At 44.2% G+C, this 18933-nt stretch overlaps 1 protein-coding gene across 3 annotated transcripts in view; it reads left to right on the top strand.

Moving 5' to 3' along the window:
* The window catches only part of DISC1 (DISC1 scaffold protein), a 367278-nt gene extending 353288 nt beyond the window's left edge, over positions 1 to 13990 (top strand). The window contains exons 13-15 of one of the 3 annotated variants that reach the window (XR_009352717.1): positions 8937 to 9076; positions 9547 to 9610; positions 11645 to 13990. Coding sequence is in view for 2 of the 3 variants with exons in the window: in XM_059170453.1 (XP_059026436.1) it covers positions 8937 to 9075 (139 nt within the window). In the remaining variant the exon portion in view is untranslated. Of the gene's footprint in view, positions 1 to 8936; positions 9502 to 9546; positions 10576 to 11644 lie in introns of those variants that run through there. The other 2 variants (XM_059170453.1, XM_059170454.1) reach the window with 2 other exon arrangements.
* The last annotated feature ends 4943 nt before the right edge of the window (positions 13991 to 18933 follow it).

Here is an 18933-nt window from a genome sequence, read left to right as displayed (position 1 = left end):
GCATAGATGGTTGTGGATTTAGATTAGCTTAGTTTTTCTAGGGGTTTTCTCTGTCTGTCTGTCTGTCTGTCTCTCTCTCTGCCCTGGAAGGAGCAGTCGAGTATCATAACTAATAAAACTTCAGCTCATCCCTTTTCAATTTCTTCTTGTACAAGACTCTATAAACTTGGTGTCACACTTGCAGATGTCTTCCTCAACCCCAACCACCACTGAGCAAGATGGCCTGAGAACCTGTTACCTCCCATACATGTCCACATCCAGTGCAAATTCGTGGATGTACTCAGTTTTGGTTAGTTCTTTCAAGGGCAAATGGTTGGGTATGCACACGGATGAAGGCGTATGGAGCCCCGGCTTGTATCTTTTCAATTATTCAATCAGAAGTGGACATGTCTCTGGATAAAAACACTTCTCCGTTTATTCATCCTTTCTATTCAGTAGTGTGACTCTTCCTAGAGGAGCTGGTGGGAAATGTAGCTATACCAGTCTTTGCTTCTCATCACTGTCTTACTTTTCAGAATTTTGTTTCTTTTTACACTTAATCCTGAGTGACTGTGTGTGTGTGTGTGTGTGTGTGTGTGTAAAAGCAGCTTTGAATGGCCAAGGACTAATCTTAATCATAGGTATTCAGATCCACAGTAGTTTAATGATGGATTCAGCACTGTTCCTTCCTCATTATAACCTTATAATCTTAGACCTTGGTTATTAAACATAGCAGGAAATTTCTTAGCTTAATCAGCAATTCCTTTCACATTGCTCAAGGTAGATTTTTAAAAGCAGACATTCTGTTCTTCATAATTTCCTGCCCCTTACAAAACTGGTGTTTAAACTCTTGCTACAAAGTTGGCCATAGAAACAGCAGAAGAATCCTTAGCTTGTATTTTGTTTATTCCATGTTCATGAATCACCTAGATTTAAGGACTTATAAGGGGACATGGGGCTCCAGCAAATGGGCAAGTGGCTGTCCGGGCATGGGCATCTGGGAGCAATGCAATGCAGAGGGGCTCCTGGTTCCCCAGCCCAGCAAGCAGGGGCTCTTCCCAGTAGGACACACTTCAGGCCACCTTGGAGTCAGGTTGTGGGGTCTGTGCTGCAGGCAGGGTCTGTGCTGGTCTCCGGACCTAAGTTTTCTAGTCAAGTTTGGTTCTAGGGAATTGGGCAGGGGAGGAGGCTGACAGGGGACAGAGCTGTGTGTAGATAAGCCCCCTTTAGTGGCCCCACAGCCAGTTCACGATTTGGGGGCAGGAGGACCGTGGACAATTGATAGAGGCTCTTCATCCTTCGGCTTCCTCCTCAGCAACAGTGGACAGTGACATGGATCTGTAAGGTTTTCATGAGGACTACACGAGGCTGTATTCTGGAAAATTCTTTAACAGACTTGTACATGGTAGATGTTGGTTTTAGGTAGAAATTACATTCTCCAAGCCCATTTGACTCAACATTTTCACTGTTTGTGTCAAAAGATCCAGCCACATCCCATTTAGATAGATTTATTCAATTATTTTGTAGTAGATGCTTGAATGAGTCCATCCGTAATCCCACAGTGGCCCATGTAAAAATGTCATTTAAGTCTAACAAAACAGCTATAGATAGATAGGGATTGTTCTTTCTACTTGATATAGTTGGGAAAACTGAAATTAAGTGACTGGTCCAGGGTCATTTCTGATGAGTGGCAAGCTGGGTGGTCCTTGTTGGCTCCTTTGGGAAGCAGCTTTGCCTACAAATAAGTGGACAGGCCTCTTGTGTGAAATGTACAGTTATTCTAAAAGTTTTAAGCTATAATAAAAGTAGCCTATTGAAGTTCTGTTTTTGAGACTCTGGCTGATCCTTGTTGAGCTAAGCAGAGACATACTGGGGGTATGTCAGACCGGGACTGAAAAACCACGAGGTACAGAAGACACCCTCCTTCCCTCCAAGCAAATCTGCCCCGCAATATGGATTTCAACCTAAACTTTCCTCTGATTCCCAGGCTTTGTTCTGTGTCCCTGATCGAGAGCAAAGACACTGAAGCAAGTCTTTGAACTCCTACAGAACAGCACTTAGATTTGAGTGGAACGTGGCGTCCTAAGACAGAAAGACATAGTTACAAGACTCTGCGAGGCTCCCTCCCCACACAAACCAAAGCCCTTGTTTCAAATTAGAGCTTATCTAGCCCTTCAAAGAGGCTGTTGAATCCTCCAGCCAAACTGACTGGTTTGTGTTTCCATTCTTGATCAAAGATACAAAGCCGTGTATGGTTGAAAGAAACAGCTTGCCATCGATAACACAAAAGAATTACACAGCGAGTGTCGCATTTTTGTTTGATTCCGTTAAGCACTCTGCCAGAGCCCACAGTGCCTGTGATGTAGCCTGAGCACGATGAACGTGAGTCCACAATGAACATAGATGTCCAGAAGATTCAAACCTTGGGGGCTATAGACGCTCACACCTCGTGCGGAAGGCACCGAGCTTCTGTGTAAGCCATGCGTGGGAGGAAGTGTTGTCAGGGGTGGACCACTCATCCAGGGATGGAGATAAGCTTCCAACAGAACCTCTAGGCATCCTGACTGGATATCAGGGCTATGGGCAGCCTGTGGAGAGTGTCCTGTCTTTTACAAAGAAGACACTGGATTGACAGATCCAAGAAGCCACAAAAAACAGCCCGTGTCTCTTCATCGTCCCAACAGACTCACTAAATTACGTGTAGCATGACCAAAGAATAACACAAAGCCATCAGCTGTGGTGGTAGCAAGTGTTTGAAAGAAGTCCGAGCCATCAGTTGGAAGCCCCGGCGTCGGAGGGCTGGCCCGTACCTGCTGTCTGAGGAGAGGACAGGAGGTGCGACTCCCCTGCCGGTCAAGCCGGGGTTTCCAAGAGCATCAGTCTGAGTCTCCAGCACAATTTCACAGTCATTTGGGTCCTAATTAGCAGTCGTGTTTCGAAAACCGTTTTGAATGGTTCCTTCATGCAAATGCTTCAACTGAAAACCATACAGGTGAGGTGAATTTTTAAGCAAGTTTCTTCTCATTTATTTTTTTCCTCCTTCAACTTCTACATCGCACTTTCAAAGAAGGGAAAAAGTAAGATTGGGACGCTTTGGGCATATTTCAAAGCCTGCAGGACAGTTCTGCCTGCCTCGGGGTCGCAGAGCAGATGTGGGCACACCGCTTCTATTTGTGGTTCTACTCGCAACCATGTCCAGGAGACCTTTGTGGAATTCTGTTCTCACTGCTTATTTGGAATGCATGGCGGCCAGTCGTTTAGTTTTGGTGGTGCTGGAAGGCATGAAAATACTATGAATGTATCCAGGCACAGGCACGAACATCACGTCCCCTTAAGATCCCTTGTCTGGTTCAACTTTCCAGAGTGTGGCTTGAGCAGACAAAGGTAGCAGCGGTCTGGGATGGCTGCTGTGCCTTCTTGGACATGTTTTCCACTCTTGAGCTAAAGCGCTGGAAGAGGGGCCATGAGGATCACAGAACTCTACTTAACAAATCTTAAAGAGAAGGAAACAGACCGGGAGAGGTGGTTGTTGTGCTGGGCTGAAGCAAATATGGTGGCCAGGATTTCTTCCATTGTCTTCTGCCAAAGGGAGAGAGCTAGGGAGAGGAAGCCTGGGAGGCGGTGTGGACCCCGGGCTGTCCTGCTGCTGGCTTGGCACAATGCAAACTCGGCACTAGGTGGGCATCCCAAGGAGTGCCCTATGAAAGCATCATAGGCATTCAAGCAGGTCATGTGTGTGCATGAGGCTTTCCTCCTTGCTCTCCAACAGCTGCGTTCTTCGCCTTCAGCTCTCTCCGGAAGGTAAACTTCCTCTCACTGCCTGGGAAGGCATCACTGTTGATACGAAGAAACACTTTAGCAAATGAGAAGCCCTTTCAGAGGCATACTGTTGTTTCTTCTTGAACCAAACCAGACCTGATGAGCTGATCTACTTTTGACTACGCTGCGAACAGGATTGCTAAGAAACCCAACTGGCAAACACTCAGTGGTTTTTATACGTAAACAGAAGACCTCCTTGAAAGAATTTGAGGGTCTTGGCCAATAGCTGTCCGAAGTGGTGATGTTGTCTTTTTGTATGCCTGGATGACATCTGGGAATGTTGTCTTACTGCCTTACCCCTTTACTAATTGCAAACCCAGCTTGCATAATTTTATTAGTGAGAAGTTACACACTTGCTTAGTATGTGACTAGTCTGTCCCAAGGTGGTAAAGAATAGTCTTGGGCTCCAAAGGTGTTTTTAAAGATGTTGGCATGTCAATCCTTGTGCCTTTATTATAATTAATGTGCTCATTTTCTTAGACGCCACAGATATCTGGTGGCATATCTCTTACAGGGGAACTTTATAATTAGCTCGAGAGGTCTCAATGGCCCAGGCATCACCAGAATCACTCAGCTCTTTGAGACCTACTCTTATATTTAGATGCAGTGAGCACCTCTGTCACATCTACCTAAAATCCAGTGATGGAGTTGTACTTTATTTGCTCAGTGCTTTGATAAAAACCAAGGTCAGATATGTCAGTGGGCTTCCACGTTGAGTTTATTGGACTAACAATCAGAAACACTGATTCTAGACCTACTGTATGAAATAGCCTTCAGATCTTGGTTAGATGTGGCAAATGCAATAAACTGAGAAGTATGACTTTTTAAAAAAATATATTTTTTGACATAACCTCCAAGTACATATCAGCAGGCTGGATCTCACCCCAAACCTCACAACCCTGTCTGCTCCTCACTCAACATCTCCCCTCTGCTGACAAATGGGCTTTTCCAAAAATTCCTCCCCACCCTCAAAAACATCCAACTCGTGCTCAGTCTTCTCCTTGATAAACTGCAAGTTCTTTGCTTAGATAAAAAATCTGGGAGTCATTCTCAATGCCTTTTCCTTCTTTCACATTCCACATCTGGTCTATCACCAAATGCCCTTGGCTTGACCTTCAGAACATATGCAGAATCTGGTCACCTCTCACCTCTCACCTCCATGGCCCCTAGCCGGGTTCAGTGATCTTTTCTTCCCTGGATTATTGGATGATGGCAACCACTTCTTTTCATCTCCCTGCTTCTTCTTTTGCCCCCTGCCTTGAACCTTCCAGTGATGAAAGTGGCCGGAGTAATCAGTCACTCCCTTGCTCCAAACCCTCCACCACCCCATCTAGCGGTCTGCATACATGCCGGTGTGAGTTGACTTCCTGTTCCCCTCACTGACACTACATGCCAGGATGGCCATGACTTTGTTCACTTCTGTGCTTCCTACATCCAGAACCTTTCTTTTTCCTTTTTCTCTTTCTTCTTCTTTTCCTCTCTTTCTTTTTCTTTTTCTTTTCTTCTTTTTCTTTTTCTCTTTTTCTTTCTCTCTCTCTCTTTCTTTTGCTTTTCTTTTTTCAGAACCTTTCTTAGCACACAATAGGAGCTCAGGAAGTGTTTGAATATCTGAATGTATGAAGGAAAGAACAAGGGTCTCTTACTATTCTTTTATTTCCCCAACTGCTTAACAGTGAAATGTATCCAGTGATTTCTTTTATAAATATATTGATCTAAATATAAAAGTATGCATGCCCATTTAAATACTAGAGAGGTATGAAAAAAAAATAAAATAAAAGGCTGCCTATTCCTCCCAGGATCAATACCTAGAAGCACTGTGTCCTCCTAAGGCACTTTTCTAGCAGAAATACTCGGTTTTTCATTCCATATAAATTGTTCTGCTGCTCGGTCCTCCCCACCCCCACTGCACATATTATCCTGGATTCTCTCCCATTTCAGCACATTCAAAGTGTTTTGGAACTTACATTCATAAGGCATCCTACAGACAGGCTGGTTAGAGAGAGATATTTTGTAAATAAAAGCATGATTTTTTTCAGGTTTTTTTTTTTTTTTAATTACAGTGTAGTTAATGTGCAGTGTTATGCTAGTTTCAGGTGTGCAAAATAGTGATTCAGCCGTTCCATACATCACCCGGGGCTCATCATGATAAATGTGATCTTAATCCCCATCACTGGTTTCACCCATCCCCCCCCTCCTGGTGACCAGTAGTTTGTTCTCTATATTAAGAGTCTTTAAAAAAAAAAAGATATTTTTTGTTTGTTTTGTTTCTTCAGTTCTACATATGAATGAAATCATATGATATTTGTCTTTCTCTATCATATTATGTCACTTAGTATTATATTCTCTCTCTATATATATATATAATGGAATGTTACTATATTATATATGTTGTAGCATTCCATTATATAAATATAATATGACATATATATATAAATAATACATACACCACTTTTTCTTTGTCTGTTCATCTATCTGTGGACACTTCACGCTTCTTCCGTAATTTGTCTGTTGTCAGTAATGATGCAATAAACATAGGGATGCATGTATCTTTTCTATTTAGTGTCTTCATATTCTTTGTGTAAATGCCCAGTAGTAGAATTACTGCATCTTAGGGTAGGTCTATTTTTAATGTTTTGAGGAAACTCCGTGCTATTTTCCACTGTGGCTCACCAATTTGCATTCCCTCCCACAGTGCACGAAGCTTCCTTTTTTCTCCACATCTTTGTCAACACTTGTAATAAAAACATGATTTTAATCATTTTGCTGATCGTTACTCTAGGCTCATGAAATGAGGTTTCCAGGATTTCTGATGTCTGGTTCTGCGTAGGCAGAACCTAGGCTGTTGGCTCCAGTAATAGTAAAAAAATAGTGAATAAACCTTAAGTCTCATAACGCCTCACAAAAGACCGTATATGCTGACAGCAAAGAAATATTTCTTTTGGCTCTAGCCTTGGGAAGAAGGTATGAGAATATGCACTTTATTTTTATTTTCTATTTTTATTTTACGTATTCGAAGATCTAATTGGTTTTATTAAACAATTCATGAATTGGGCAGCGCCCTTCTAGCTAGTGGAGGCAAGCTCCTGAAATTATGCATTTTCCAAGTGAGACAATGAAAGCGTCAAGTGGTTTGCCACTTTTCCCTAGCTGGTGATCATTTGCTTAAATCCCTGTCTTCTGATTCCTCCGTGGGGTGATGCAGAATGTTCTATGAAGGGCTGATGCGTTAGTTTAATTATGTAACTTAGTCTTTTTCCTCTGTGGGTCTCCTTTTAAAAACCTTTCAGTGTGTTCTATAAGGGTCAGGAATTGCACAAGTTCTTTAAGAAGCATCTTTTTTTGGCTCAATCCTCTCTCTAAAAACCTGTGTCATCTTTTAGCAATAATTTTTACAAATGGGGGAGTGTAGTCCCAGGCTGCACGTCAAAGGTAATTAAATCTTAGGCATCTGTCAGGATTCATAAACTACTTAAGCTCTACGCTTACTTTTTATAAATGTAACATAACTTTGTGATTAAATTGCAGCTTGGTATGTAGTCTGGGACCCCGTATGTTTTTACTCCTATAAAGTCGTATGTGTTTTCACTAAAGATTAGCAGAGTTGTCCAGAGAAATGGAGGAAAATGAAGACTTTATTTTTTTTAAGGAAAAATGAAGTAAATATGGGATTTTTTTCTTTCCTTGCACCCACTCACTCCCACCTTCATTCCCCTCAAGTTCAAGTGCAAGGAGTGAACCATCCTAGTAAATGAATGTAAATTACACAAATGATGAAGTCCGGTGAAGCTTCGAGATGAAAAGCTGCCAAAAGCTTTTCAGGATGGTTCAGCAATTTTGCTTAGGAGAAGTTCATTTGCATAATTCCCAGGATCCTCTGGAGTTCTTTATTTAAAAAAGAAAGAGAAAGCTTTCTACAGTCATATCCTGGGGGTATCTTTTTCCCTTGACATTGCATTGACATTGTACTTAAATAAAACAATATTGTAGCTTCGACAGTCTGTGAGTGCTAAGATCTCGGCAAGCTGCTTTTCCCAAAGCTCTCTCTCTTCCTGTTTTGTCCATATCTGATCTACGAATGTTTAAGTGGTCTGACCTGATGTGACGATTTAACAGTATTTACGTGATGTCTAAGTACCGTATTTCCATACTTCCCCTTCACTGCTCTTGGATGAAGTGACACTAATTTGCTTATGAAACTCAAAGAATTCAATCTGTCTCTCGTCCTGTTTATCTTTGAGTTGTTCTGACTAGAGGTACACAAGGAAACAGGGATCTGACCATGGACAGAAAAAGCACCATTTGTTAAATGGCATCACAGAAAAAGGCTCGTTTCTTGAGAAGATGACAGCCTTATATATCTCATATGATTATTTGCCAAGTTCTCTGTGATGGTTTTCTTTAGGTAAGAAATAACTTTAAAGGCAAGGGATTTAAGAACCCAACTATTTAAGGAAAAACCAACCAGCCTGCCCAAAAGGGCAAGCTCCCTGAACTCCGTCAAATCTTGAGCACCCTGCCTGGCTATTTTACAAGTCCCTGGGAAGTATAATAACCTAGGACAGCAGATTAGAAACTACGGGAGTTTAGAAATCATTGTTTCACAGAAAACAGAGGTTCAAAGTGATTTGCACAAGGTGACAAGGCTGGCTGACGGCCAATAGGGACTCTGGTCCCTCACAACTCTGAGTCCGGACCTGTGGCGGCCCCCAATACTGGAATTCTTGAGGAAGCTCTTAGGTCCAGCCCTCTGCCCTCTGGGCCATCCGGGCACTTAGATGTGGCTGTCAAGCTGCCCCCGTCTGGGGCTTCACAGGAATTCCAGTCACACTGACCCTCTATCATCGTGCCTCTCAGTTCGCCATCTGTCTCGGTCTACCAGCCGACTCTCCCTTTTCCTTTTTGAAACCTTACCTAAGGTAGTTCATAACCTCAGGCCTCATGGAGATGGCGATCACTCTTACAAGAAGTGTAAAATTTGTATTAATATTTAATTCCTACAATTTGGAAGAACTTGAAACTGCAATTAGATGTCAGTGCCCATCTGCTTCCCGCCGATGCACGTGCTCTTATTAGCTCCCTCGGAGGCTGCCGAGGTCCGCCCTTCACCTTCGCGTGTGTTCCTTAACCGTGTATGCACAGTCTCTCAGGAGGGAGCTCCAGATGGTGAAGGAAACTCTGCAGGCCATGAGCCTGCAGCTCCAGCCGGCAAAGGAGGCGGGAGAGAGAGAGGCTACGGCATCCTGTGTGACAGCTGGCGTCCGGGAGGTGCAGGCCTGAGGTGGGACAGGATGGGGGGCGGGGGAGGGCGCGTGGCTACGTCGTCGTCATCGATATGGGTGCACGGGAGGCCTCCGTCACCTCCCCAGCCTGACCAACGTGCCCGACTCTGTTACGGACACAGGGACCCGAGGGCTCCCCATAGAGAAGTGGTCCCTCTTTTCTGTCCTGGGGCTGAGAGTGGGGAGACAGCACGATGAACTTTTGGGGGACAGTCCACCGGACTGCCTTCCACGTGTCAGCTGGGGGCACTTTTCCCGTGTCGTTCATGGGAGATCCTGCATCGGACTCGAAAATCTTCCCGTCTCCGCTCCCATTCGACAGAAGCTGGGGTTGAATTCTGCTCGCAAAATGTCTCTTCCTGTACCATCTTGCTTTCTGCTGCAATTAAAATATCTCCCGTTTTAAGAACTTGTTAAGAGGAAACTGAACGTAAGTGTCTCTCACTGTACCTGTTATACTTTCCTACAGGCGCATGATCTAAGGGAGCTAATTAACCCCAGGATCTGGAATTAACAGCTTTTCACCTTCTCCTGTGAGTCACTATAATCTCAGAAGAATGCATAGGAAAAATTCCAAAAGACATTGCTTTAAAGTAACAACCTGTCAGTGAGGCGCCGTCTTCTGATTTTCCTATTACGGCAACTCCTGTTTCTACCGAAAGGGTCCCTGGTGTTTCGCCAGGACATCCCGAAATTTGCCCACAATGACAGCGGGGTGGGAGCAGGGGCATAAAGGGGTCAGATGACAAGTTCAAACTTCTGGGCCTCTCCTTTTTTCCTGCCTAACATGTTTCACTCAGTGCCGGGCAGGACGTGGATGTGAAAACGTTCTTTCAGTCCACTGCAGTATTCAGTAAGAGAGTGCATGCTCGGGAAGGCAGTAGAGTACTGAGGAGGACAGTGCAGTATTCAGGACAGCAGTGCGTACTCAGGATGACAGTGCGTACTCAGGAAAGCAGTGTAGTACTCAGGAGGACTGTGCAGTACTTAGGAAGGCAGCACATACTCAGAAGGACAGTGCAGTACTCAGGACAGCAGTGCGTACTCAGGATGGCAGTGTGTACTCAGGAAAGCAGTGTAGTACTCAGGAGGACTGTGCAGTACTTAGGAATGCAGCACATACTCAAAAGGACAGTGCACTACTCAGGAAGGCAGCACATACTCAGGAGGACAGTGCACTACTCAGGAAGGCAGCACATACTCAGGAGGACAGTGCATTACTCAGGAAGGCAGCACATACTCAGGAGGACAGTGCACTACTCAGGAAGGCAGCACATACTCAGAAGGACAGTGCAGTACTGAGGACAGCAGTGCGTACTCAGGATGGCAGTGCGTACTCAGGAAAGCAGTGTAGTACTCAGGAGGACTCTGCAGTACTTAGGAAGGCAGCACATACTCAGGAGGACAGTGCTGTACTCAGGAAGGCAGCACATACTCAGAAAGGCAATGTGTACTCAGGAAGGCAGCCAGTACTCAGGACGGCAATGTGTACTCAGGAAGGCAGTATAGTACTCAGGAGGACAATTCATACTCAGGACGGCAGCTCATACTCAGAAAGGCAACACGTATTCAGGAGGGCAGCATAGTACTCAGGAGGTAGTATAGTGTAGTACCCAGGATGGCGATGTGTACTCAGGAAGGCAGTGCGTACTCAGGAAGGCAGTATAGTTCTCAGGAGGACAGCGCATACTCAGGATGGCAACACATACTCAGGAAGGCAATGCATACTCAGGAAGGCAGTATAGTACTCAGGAGGACAGTGCAGTACCCAGGACAGCAGTGTATACTCAGGACAGCAGCGCATACTCAGGATGGCAGTGTGTACCCAGGAAGGCAGCGGGTACACAGGAAGGCGGTATAGTACTCAGGAGGACGGTGCAGTACCCAGGACGGCAGTGTATACTCAGGACAGCAGCGCATACTCAGGATGGCAGTGTGTACCCAGGAAAGCAGCGGGTACACAGGAAGGCAGTATAGTACTCAGGAGGACGGCAGTGCGTACCCAGGACGGCAGTGGGTACTCAATAGTGTGGGGCATTGCAGGCCCTCCCTACCAAGGCATCTAGAGAACAGCCCATGTTCTATTAGGCAGCACTTCCCAAGTTGGGCGGAGGAAGGCAGCCTCCAAGAGGTGCTCACCAGGGACCAGGTCTCCCTTGGTCAAATCCGTTAGGGAAACTTGGCATGCTATAATTCCTGGCCAGGTTGTCACAGTGCCCATTAGCATATTAGACTGGGATGGATCTCAGTAAAGAAACCCACTTGATTTTTTAAAATTTTTTATCTAACCCAGGCTTCCCAAGTTCAATGGATCGTAGATTTTATGTAAGTCCTATGAATATCCCACCAATCTTGTGTTATGCAGCCCTGCATTCTCTGGGGAAGTAATGGTCCAAATACAGATTTCCATCATGTGTCCATGTGTGACAGCAACCAGACTCGAGCTTTTGCACAGTGTCGAGCTTAATAGCTACGTTACTGTTTGTGCTGCTAATTGATTTATTGGGTTTTGTTTGTTTCTGTCTCATTTATTCTTATAAGCATAGTGATGGTCCTGCTTTCCTTAGGATCTTTGGACCCCGGACAGTTCTTGTCATTTCCTGGAGTCACGCTGTTGTTTCCAGAAGGCAGCTGGTGCTTTGCTGAGTCTCCCGTGCTGGGCAGTACTTCTGTCCTCAAAGAGATGCCCTGCTTCAGCCGGCAGCTGGCCAGCATCCAGGGAACAAAGCAAAAGCACAGCATGTGAATTTGCTGCCTGTGTTTCATCAGTTTTATCTTGAGCATTAAAAAAGTATATATATATATATATATATATATGTATATATATACATATATATATACATACTGTATATATTTTAATAATAAGTGTAGTTGATTTCTAGGAATTCTTGTTTTTTTAAATAATGGACCAAATTAGTGAATTATTTATAATCATGTCTCAAAAATATTATGTACTGGTCACATGGCACTTGGAATCTTCGAATCCTTGGATTAATTCCAATGGAGCCAAACTTGGCAAGAGTCAGGACTGACTGTATTAGAAATGACAAATGTCTACTTTGATATACACCATTTTTAAAAAGGCCCCTGGACACAAGACAGCCGAACGGTCACTAACCCAGTGTTTTGTGTGACTCAGACACCATCATGAATACTTCTTTGAGGTCATAATGTATTGGAACATTTTGGAAGCTAACAAGAGTTGTAGGTATACGCCATGTGAGAGTTCTCTGGTACCTTTGGCTGGGCAGTGTGTTTGTTTCCTTGTTGAGACGCCTGAACAGGTCTAAGTATCGGGGTAGGTGAATGATGCTTTAACCACATGCTACCACCCCTCCCTGGTCTATGCTGGCATCAGAGTCATCCAGGAAGCCTGATAAAGGCCAGGATGTATCATCTGGCCACACAGCCTCCTCAGGGCAAGTCCCCTCTTCAGCCACTGTGACCTCAGAAAACCCAGGACCGTGGGTCCCAAACCAGAATATGGGGCAGTTTTTGTCAGGGCTTGAATTTAAAAGTGACCAAACCACAATACGAACTGAAGCTTTTATGGAGACAGTCAAGACTGCAAGCCAACGCGCCGACTGAAAATGGCAACGTGGAGTCCGATTTTGTCGTGACGCAGTGTGAGAGAATGAATCGCAGATGACACTGCCCACTGGGTGGAGAGGCTGGTGTTCAAAGATTTTATTTATTTATTTGACAGAGAGAGACACAGCGAGAGAGGGAACACAAGCAGAGGGAGTGGGAGAAGGAGAAGCAGGCTTCCCGCACAGCAGAGAGCCTCATGCGGGGCTCAATTCCAGGACTCTGTGATCATGACCCGAGCCAAAGGCAGATGCTTATCTGATTGAGCCACCCAGGCACCCCAAGGCTGGCATTCAAACGGCTGCCCATTCATCTTCCACCAGCTTGGGGTAGGGCATGTTCTTGCTCAGTAACCATCCTATGCCTTCCAACTTCCTGAAATTTCAAGATCAAAATGATCTTCCCTCAGATCACGTTAGTATGTAATGCTGCAAACCTGTCATCCTCTGTGGTGAGGCAGGTTTCCCCAGCCCGGGAGCATGGAAGGGCCCCCCTTTGTGCACCGGGACTGTCCTAAGACCTTTATAATCATCATCTCATTGAATTCTCATATCGGCCGTATGAGGTAGGTGTCTGTAGATGACCAAACAGAGCCTTAGGAGACCAACGAACTTTCCTCAAGGCTCAGAGCTGGGAAGGGGTGGCGTGACAGTAGGGGTCAGACACAGTGGAATGAATGCATCCTAAAGGGCCTTCAGGGTCGTTCTGAGACTTCGAGCCACAAAGCTTATTCACTTAAGGAAACATGGTCACCTTGGGGATCGTGCTGGGGAAACCTCGGCTTCCCATGCTCCCACCTAAGCCCCACTATGCTGCAGTCATGATGTCTAGCTCACTGGGACAGGTTCCAACAGACACCCGCCCCCCGTGACCAACGTGCATGCTGTCTTCACTGACCATTCATCCCCAATCTACCACGAAAGCCACTCCAGGAGGGGCCTTTTACTGCCTGGCAATGGGCAGATTTTCTTGAAAATCCCCATTTGATTTTTTTTAAAAAACATCTGACAAAGCAACACTGTACCCCTTAGTCAATGCCTCCTTGTAGAAGTGGTTCAGTACTTTCATTTTTAATATCCGCACCTTATCTCATCTTTGAATTTTGTCATATAATTTATTGCTTCATAAATGTTACTTTTGTTACATGAAATTAAAGCTGATATCTAAACCATGGAGCACCTTTAACTTTTTTTTCTTCTTTTGGCCTCGAGTATAGATGATAGAAAAATTTATCAGGTTTATCCATTTCATCTCTTTGTTATAAGGTGATTGATTGTACACTTACATCACACAAAATACTTCTAATAAAGCAATGCTTTAAAGTGTGTATGTGTTTCGGTTTCAACAAATCAGAAAACAATGGAATTTTCTATTCTGGACTACTTGATTGGGGAGATTGAAAATAATATTACCACTAAAGTGGGGGAACAAGACAAGGGTACCCGCTTGAAAAATTTGACTGGAGACCCTGCTTAATTCTGTAAGGCAAGAAAAACAAATGAGGGGTGTGCTCTGGGAAGGAAGAAATAACATTAATTGTTGTTGCTGTTGTTGTTTTAAAGATTTTATTTATTTGACAGAGAGCACGAGCAGGGGGAGTGGCAGAGGGAGAGGGAAAGGGTGACTCTTCACTGAGCAGGGAGCCCGATGTGGGACTTGATCCCTGGGCCCTGGGATCATGACCTGAGCTGAAAGCAGATGCTTAACAACTGAGCCCCCAGGCACTCCACAACATTAGTTTTTACAGGTGATGTAATTGTAAGCTAGAAAACCTAAGAGAGCTAACAGAAACGTTTTTAAATAATTAACACATCAGGGGGGCCTGGGTGGCTCAGTGGGTTAAAGCCTTCCCCCTCTCTTTGCCTACTTGTGATCTCTCTCTCACTCTGTCAAATAAAATCTTTAAAAAAATAAATAATTAACACATCAAAGTCCATGCGCTTTGCATATACACACAATAACCAGAAGATAGAGTATAAAGAAGAGACCACATTTTTAATAGGAACAGAAATAAAGAGAAAACAGCCAGGAATCAAATTAAGTAAGAAATGTCTAAGTCTTAGATGAAGGAAATTTGAAGATGAAGGACACAAGAGAAGACCTGAATATACAGATACATGAACCTTTGGACAGGAAGTTATCAGAAATTGTCAAATTTCTGTAAATTTGTTCATTGATATTATCTGATCTCAATTGAATCGTAGACATCTAGATAGCCCCCAATAACTACTCTGCTCCATCCCTTCTAGAAGTTTCCTCATCTGGGTACTCAGGCTTCAGATATGCTTACACGTGTGCAGAATGGATTACAGTGTTGATAGATAAAGCAGAGAGGCCATTAGACTGATGTGGCCCATGTACCACGGAGGCAACAAAAACAGACCAAAATCTAGACCTGAAAATGTGTCAAGGTTACAACACTGAAACCTAGGACAGCCAATCATGAAACTAGCCTTTAAGCTACGTTTCCATCTTTTTATTTTTTTTTAGAGAGAAAGAGGAGGAGGAATGGAGGGCGAAGGAGAGAGACAATCTCAAGCAGACTCCGTGCCCACTGTGGGGTTCTTGGGGACCAAGGGAGCTTGATTTCATGACCCTGAGATCATGGCTTGAGCTGAAATCAAGAGTCTGATGCTTAACCGACTGAGCCACCCAGGTGCCCCTTGGCTTTTCTCTACAAATGTCCATCAAGAGTTGAATGGATAAGGAAGGTGTGGTATATATCTGTATATAGATATATATATATATTGCTATCCAGCCATCAAAAACCAAAATCTTGTCATTTGCAACGATGGATGGAACTAGAAGGTATTATGTTAAGTGAAATAAGTCAATCAGAGAAAGACAATTATCATATGATCTCTCTGATATGAGGGATTTGAGAGGCAGGTGGGGGTAGGTAGGGAAAAAATGAAATATGGGATCGGGAGGGAGACACACCATAAGAGACTCGTAATCTCAGGAAACAAACTGAGGGTTGCTGGAGGGGGAAAATGGGACGGATGGGGGAGGCTGGGGATGGACACTGGGGAGAGCATGTGCTATGATGACTGCTGTGAAGTGTGTAAGCCTGACGATCCACAGACCTGTACCCCTGGGGCAAATAATACATTATATATTAATTTAAAAAATGTCTCTTCCAGAGATCCCCTCTACTTACCACGTCCGTTCTGGGGCTGCTTAATTTGAAAGGATATTTGCTCAAACTCTTAAAATGTTTTAATATGCCTCAGCTTATTTTTTAACAGTACCATGGTGTGTGAGAGCCACAATGAGAAACAACCTAACTTTGAGTCAATAATAAATTGTTTAAAGATAAATCTGCACTATGGAACACTTTGAAGTTGTTTAAAAAAATCTCTTTCCCTTTTTTTAAAGATTTCATTTATTTATTTACTTATTTATTTGAGAGAGAGAGAAAGGGAGAAAGAAAGAAAGAAAAGGAAGAGAAAGTATGAGCATGGAGAGGGGGCAGAGGGACAAGCAGACTCTGTGCTGATCGTGGAGCCCAATATTGGGCTTGATCCCATGACCCTGAGATCGTGAGCTGAGCCAAAATCAAGTGTCAGATGTTTAACTTACTGAGCCACCCAGGCATCCCCCAAAGTCTTTCTATGTGCATATGCTGGTATCTACAGAGATACCACCGAAGGAGGACCCAGGTGACTTGAGGGATGGCAAGGAGACAATGTTTCTTGTATACTGCTATTCATTAAAAATTTGTATACCACAAATTGAAAAATTTGACTGGAGACCCTGCTTAATTCTGTAAAGTAAGACAAACAAATGAGGGGTATGTTCTGGGAAGGAAGAAATACAACATTAATTGTTGTTGTTTTAAAGATTTTATTTATTTGACAGAGAGCACAAGCAGGGGGAGTGGCAGAGGGAGAGGGAAAGGGTGACTCTTCACTGAGCAGGGAGCCCGATGTGAGACTCGATCCGTGGGTCCTGGGATCATGACCTGAGCTGAAGGCAGACGCTTAACCACCGAGCCACCAGGTGCTCCACAACATTAGTTTTGGTGATGTAATTGTAAGCTAGAAACATTAGGTGATGTAATTGTAAGCTAGAAAACCTAAGAGAACTAACAGATGTATTTACTTATTTGCAAAATAAGTTATATTTACTTATTTGAAAAATAAAATAATTTCTTTAAGAAAACACCGTAAGTCATGGAGGCTGAGTACAGACCTTTAGGGAGACCAGGGCACACAGGCTCAGGTCTCCATGTTGCTGAGGTAAGGTTCATCCCCTGTTCAGTGCCCACCGTGAGCCCAGCATAAGAGGACAGCTATGACTTATGATCCGATGATTGGAAGGAAAGTCATTGCCATGATCACTGTAGTTATTATCATTTTAAAGACAAGAGATGAATTTTATTTTGGCATTTTCTTGGACAACTCTCTATGGTCAGTGGTTTGTTACCAAAATCTCCGCCCCCCTCTGGGACCCTAGTTCTTGTCCTGAGTTAGGGAGTTCAGTAAAAGCCACCTTCCTCTAAACACTAGACCTAAGAGCCCCGTGGGCTGGTTGTGTGCGCAGAGTAGGGAGCGCGGAAACGCAGTCATATCTGCCCCCATTGTCCCTTCGGGGGAGCTGCTCGCACAGTCAGTGTTTTGTTTAAATAGGTGTGCTTTCGAGTATAAAACACACTCGTACCGTAGAAAGGAAGCTATGACAGACACCGGAGTGAGGTACAGTCTGGAGAAGCCCTTCACCTCCTTTCGTTATTCCAGTAACACAGAAGAACATCTCGACACGACAGCTCTCTTTTCCAAGGGTTTGAAAAGCATCCGCTAGAAACAAACCTCATGTCTATTGTTTCTCCCATGGCGTGTGTGTTCATTCACTCCAGAAACACTCATGGGGCGTCTACTACAAACACTGCTCTGCCTGTAAACTGAATTTACAACTACAAGGGGTTAAAAGTCTTAGTGAAAATCATCCCGCAAGTACTGGAAATGGGTTGAGTGTTGATTCATAGGACCCTTGGTTTTCAATCTACATAAACAAATGATTAGACCACACACAGACACACACACACAGACACTCAATAGCGGGTCAGTTAATCTTGAACAATGGTTCTTTATTATTTTCTGTTTCCTGTATGATTTTTTATTTGTAAAAACAACATTTAGAAGAAATTATTTAAAAAGATTCATGCATAAGCCATTATCTTCATTTTTCCAATCTACGTCCATAAAAGACACATTTCCCCAAACTAGAGCCAGCGTATTTTTTATTCCGCTTCTTATGTTTCCTATTATGGTGTTTCCCATTTTGCTACATGATCGTTATCATCATTGTGTTTATTGCTGTATAATAGTCTCTCCCATCGATCGACCATAACTTAGATACTCCTGTGTCACTGGGCATTCAATCTTTCCAATATTTTGCTGTGATAAATAAAGCTGCAATGACATCTTCATGCACATAGCTTTTTCTTGCCTTTGAAGGATGCCTGTAGGAAAAATTCCCAGGAGTGAGGAGACAAGACAAGTAGGAAGTTGACTTGAAGTTGGCACTGGGGAGTGAACTCAGGATGATAAACAGCCCTGCGAGCAGCTCGTCCTGGGAATTCCCAACTGGTATCGATCGGCTTAATTGATTTTGTGGAGCGCCCTCTCATCACGAACGTGTCCACAGTAACCCATGAAGCCGGCCGCAGTCGGACAGTTCCCACCATTTGCAGACTAGCGGTGTTAACCGAACCCCCGGTGCTCACTATATGAGACTGATGAAGCACTCCCTTCTACCTCGGAAACGATTAATACACTCTATGTGAATTAATTGAATTTAAATTAAAAAATAAAACATACAATGAGCAGTGTGGACTCTGTCCGCCGCTGTATGTCGCTGACCCTTTCCCGTCCTGCTCCTGCGGGTCCATGCCCCGTGCAAAGATGGTTGAAAAGTAACGTGACATATACAGGCATTTGAAAACGAGGAGGATTTCTAGCAGGGGCGTGAGCAGGAGGAACGGAAGGGGGACCCCCACTCAGTCCAGACCACAGTGCCCATCCCAAAGTACACCCTGGCATGGATTTGGCTTTGGGTGGTGGTGGTTGTTCGTGTGAAAAAAAGAGCGTCTTGGATTTGTGGCTCTGGCTGTCCTTCCTCCCTCCAGCCCCCGACTCCATGGTGCTCTCTGACACTCGGGAGAACATGACCTGTTCAACGGGAAGTTGCTTTGGGTAACTTTCACTTCATCTACTCAGCCCTGCAAAGTGTTTCTTTTCCTAAAGCGTCCTCCCCCTACATGCGG

This window comes from Mustela lutreola, chromosome 4 (assembly GCF_030435805.1).
Source record: "Mustela lutreola isolate mMusLut2 chromosome 4, mMusLut2.pri, whole genome shotgun sequence".
NCBI classification, from domain to species: domain Eukaryota; kingdom Metazoa; phylum Chordata; class Mammalia; order Carnivora; family Mustelidae; genus Mustela; species Mustela lutreola.
The sequence above is the reverse complement of the archived record's forward strand: the minus strand, read 5'-3'. Positions and strand labels throughout refer to the sequence as shown.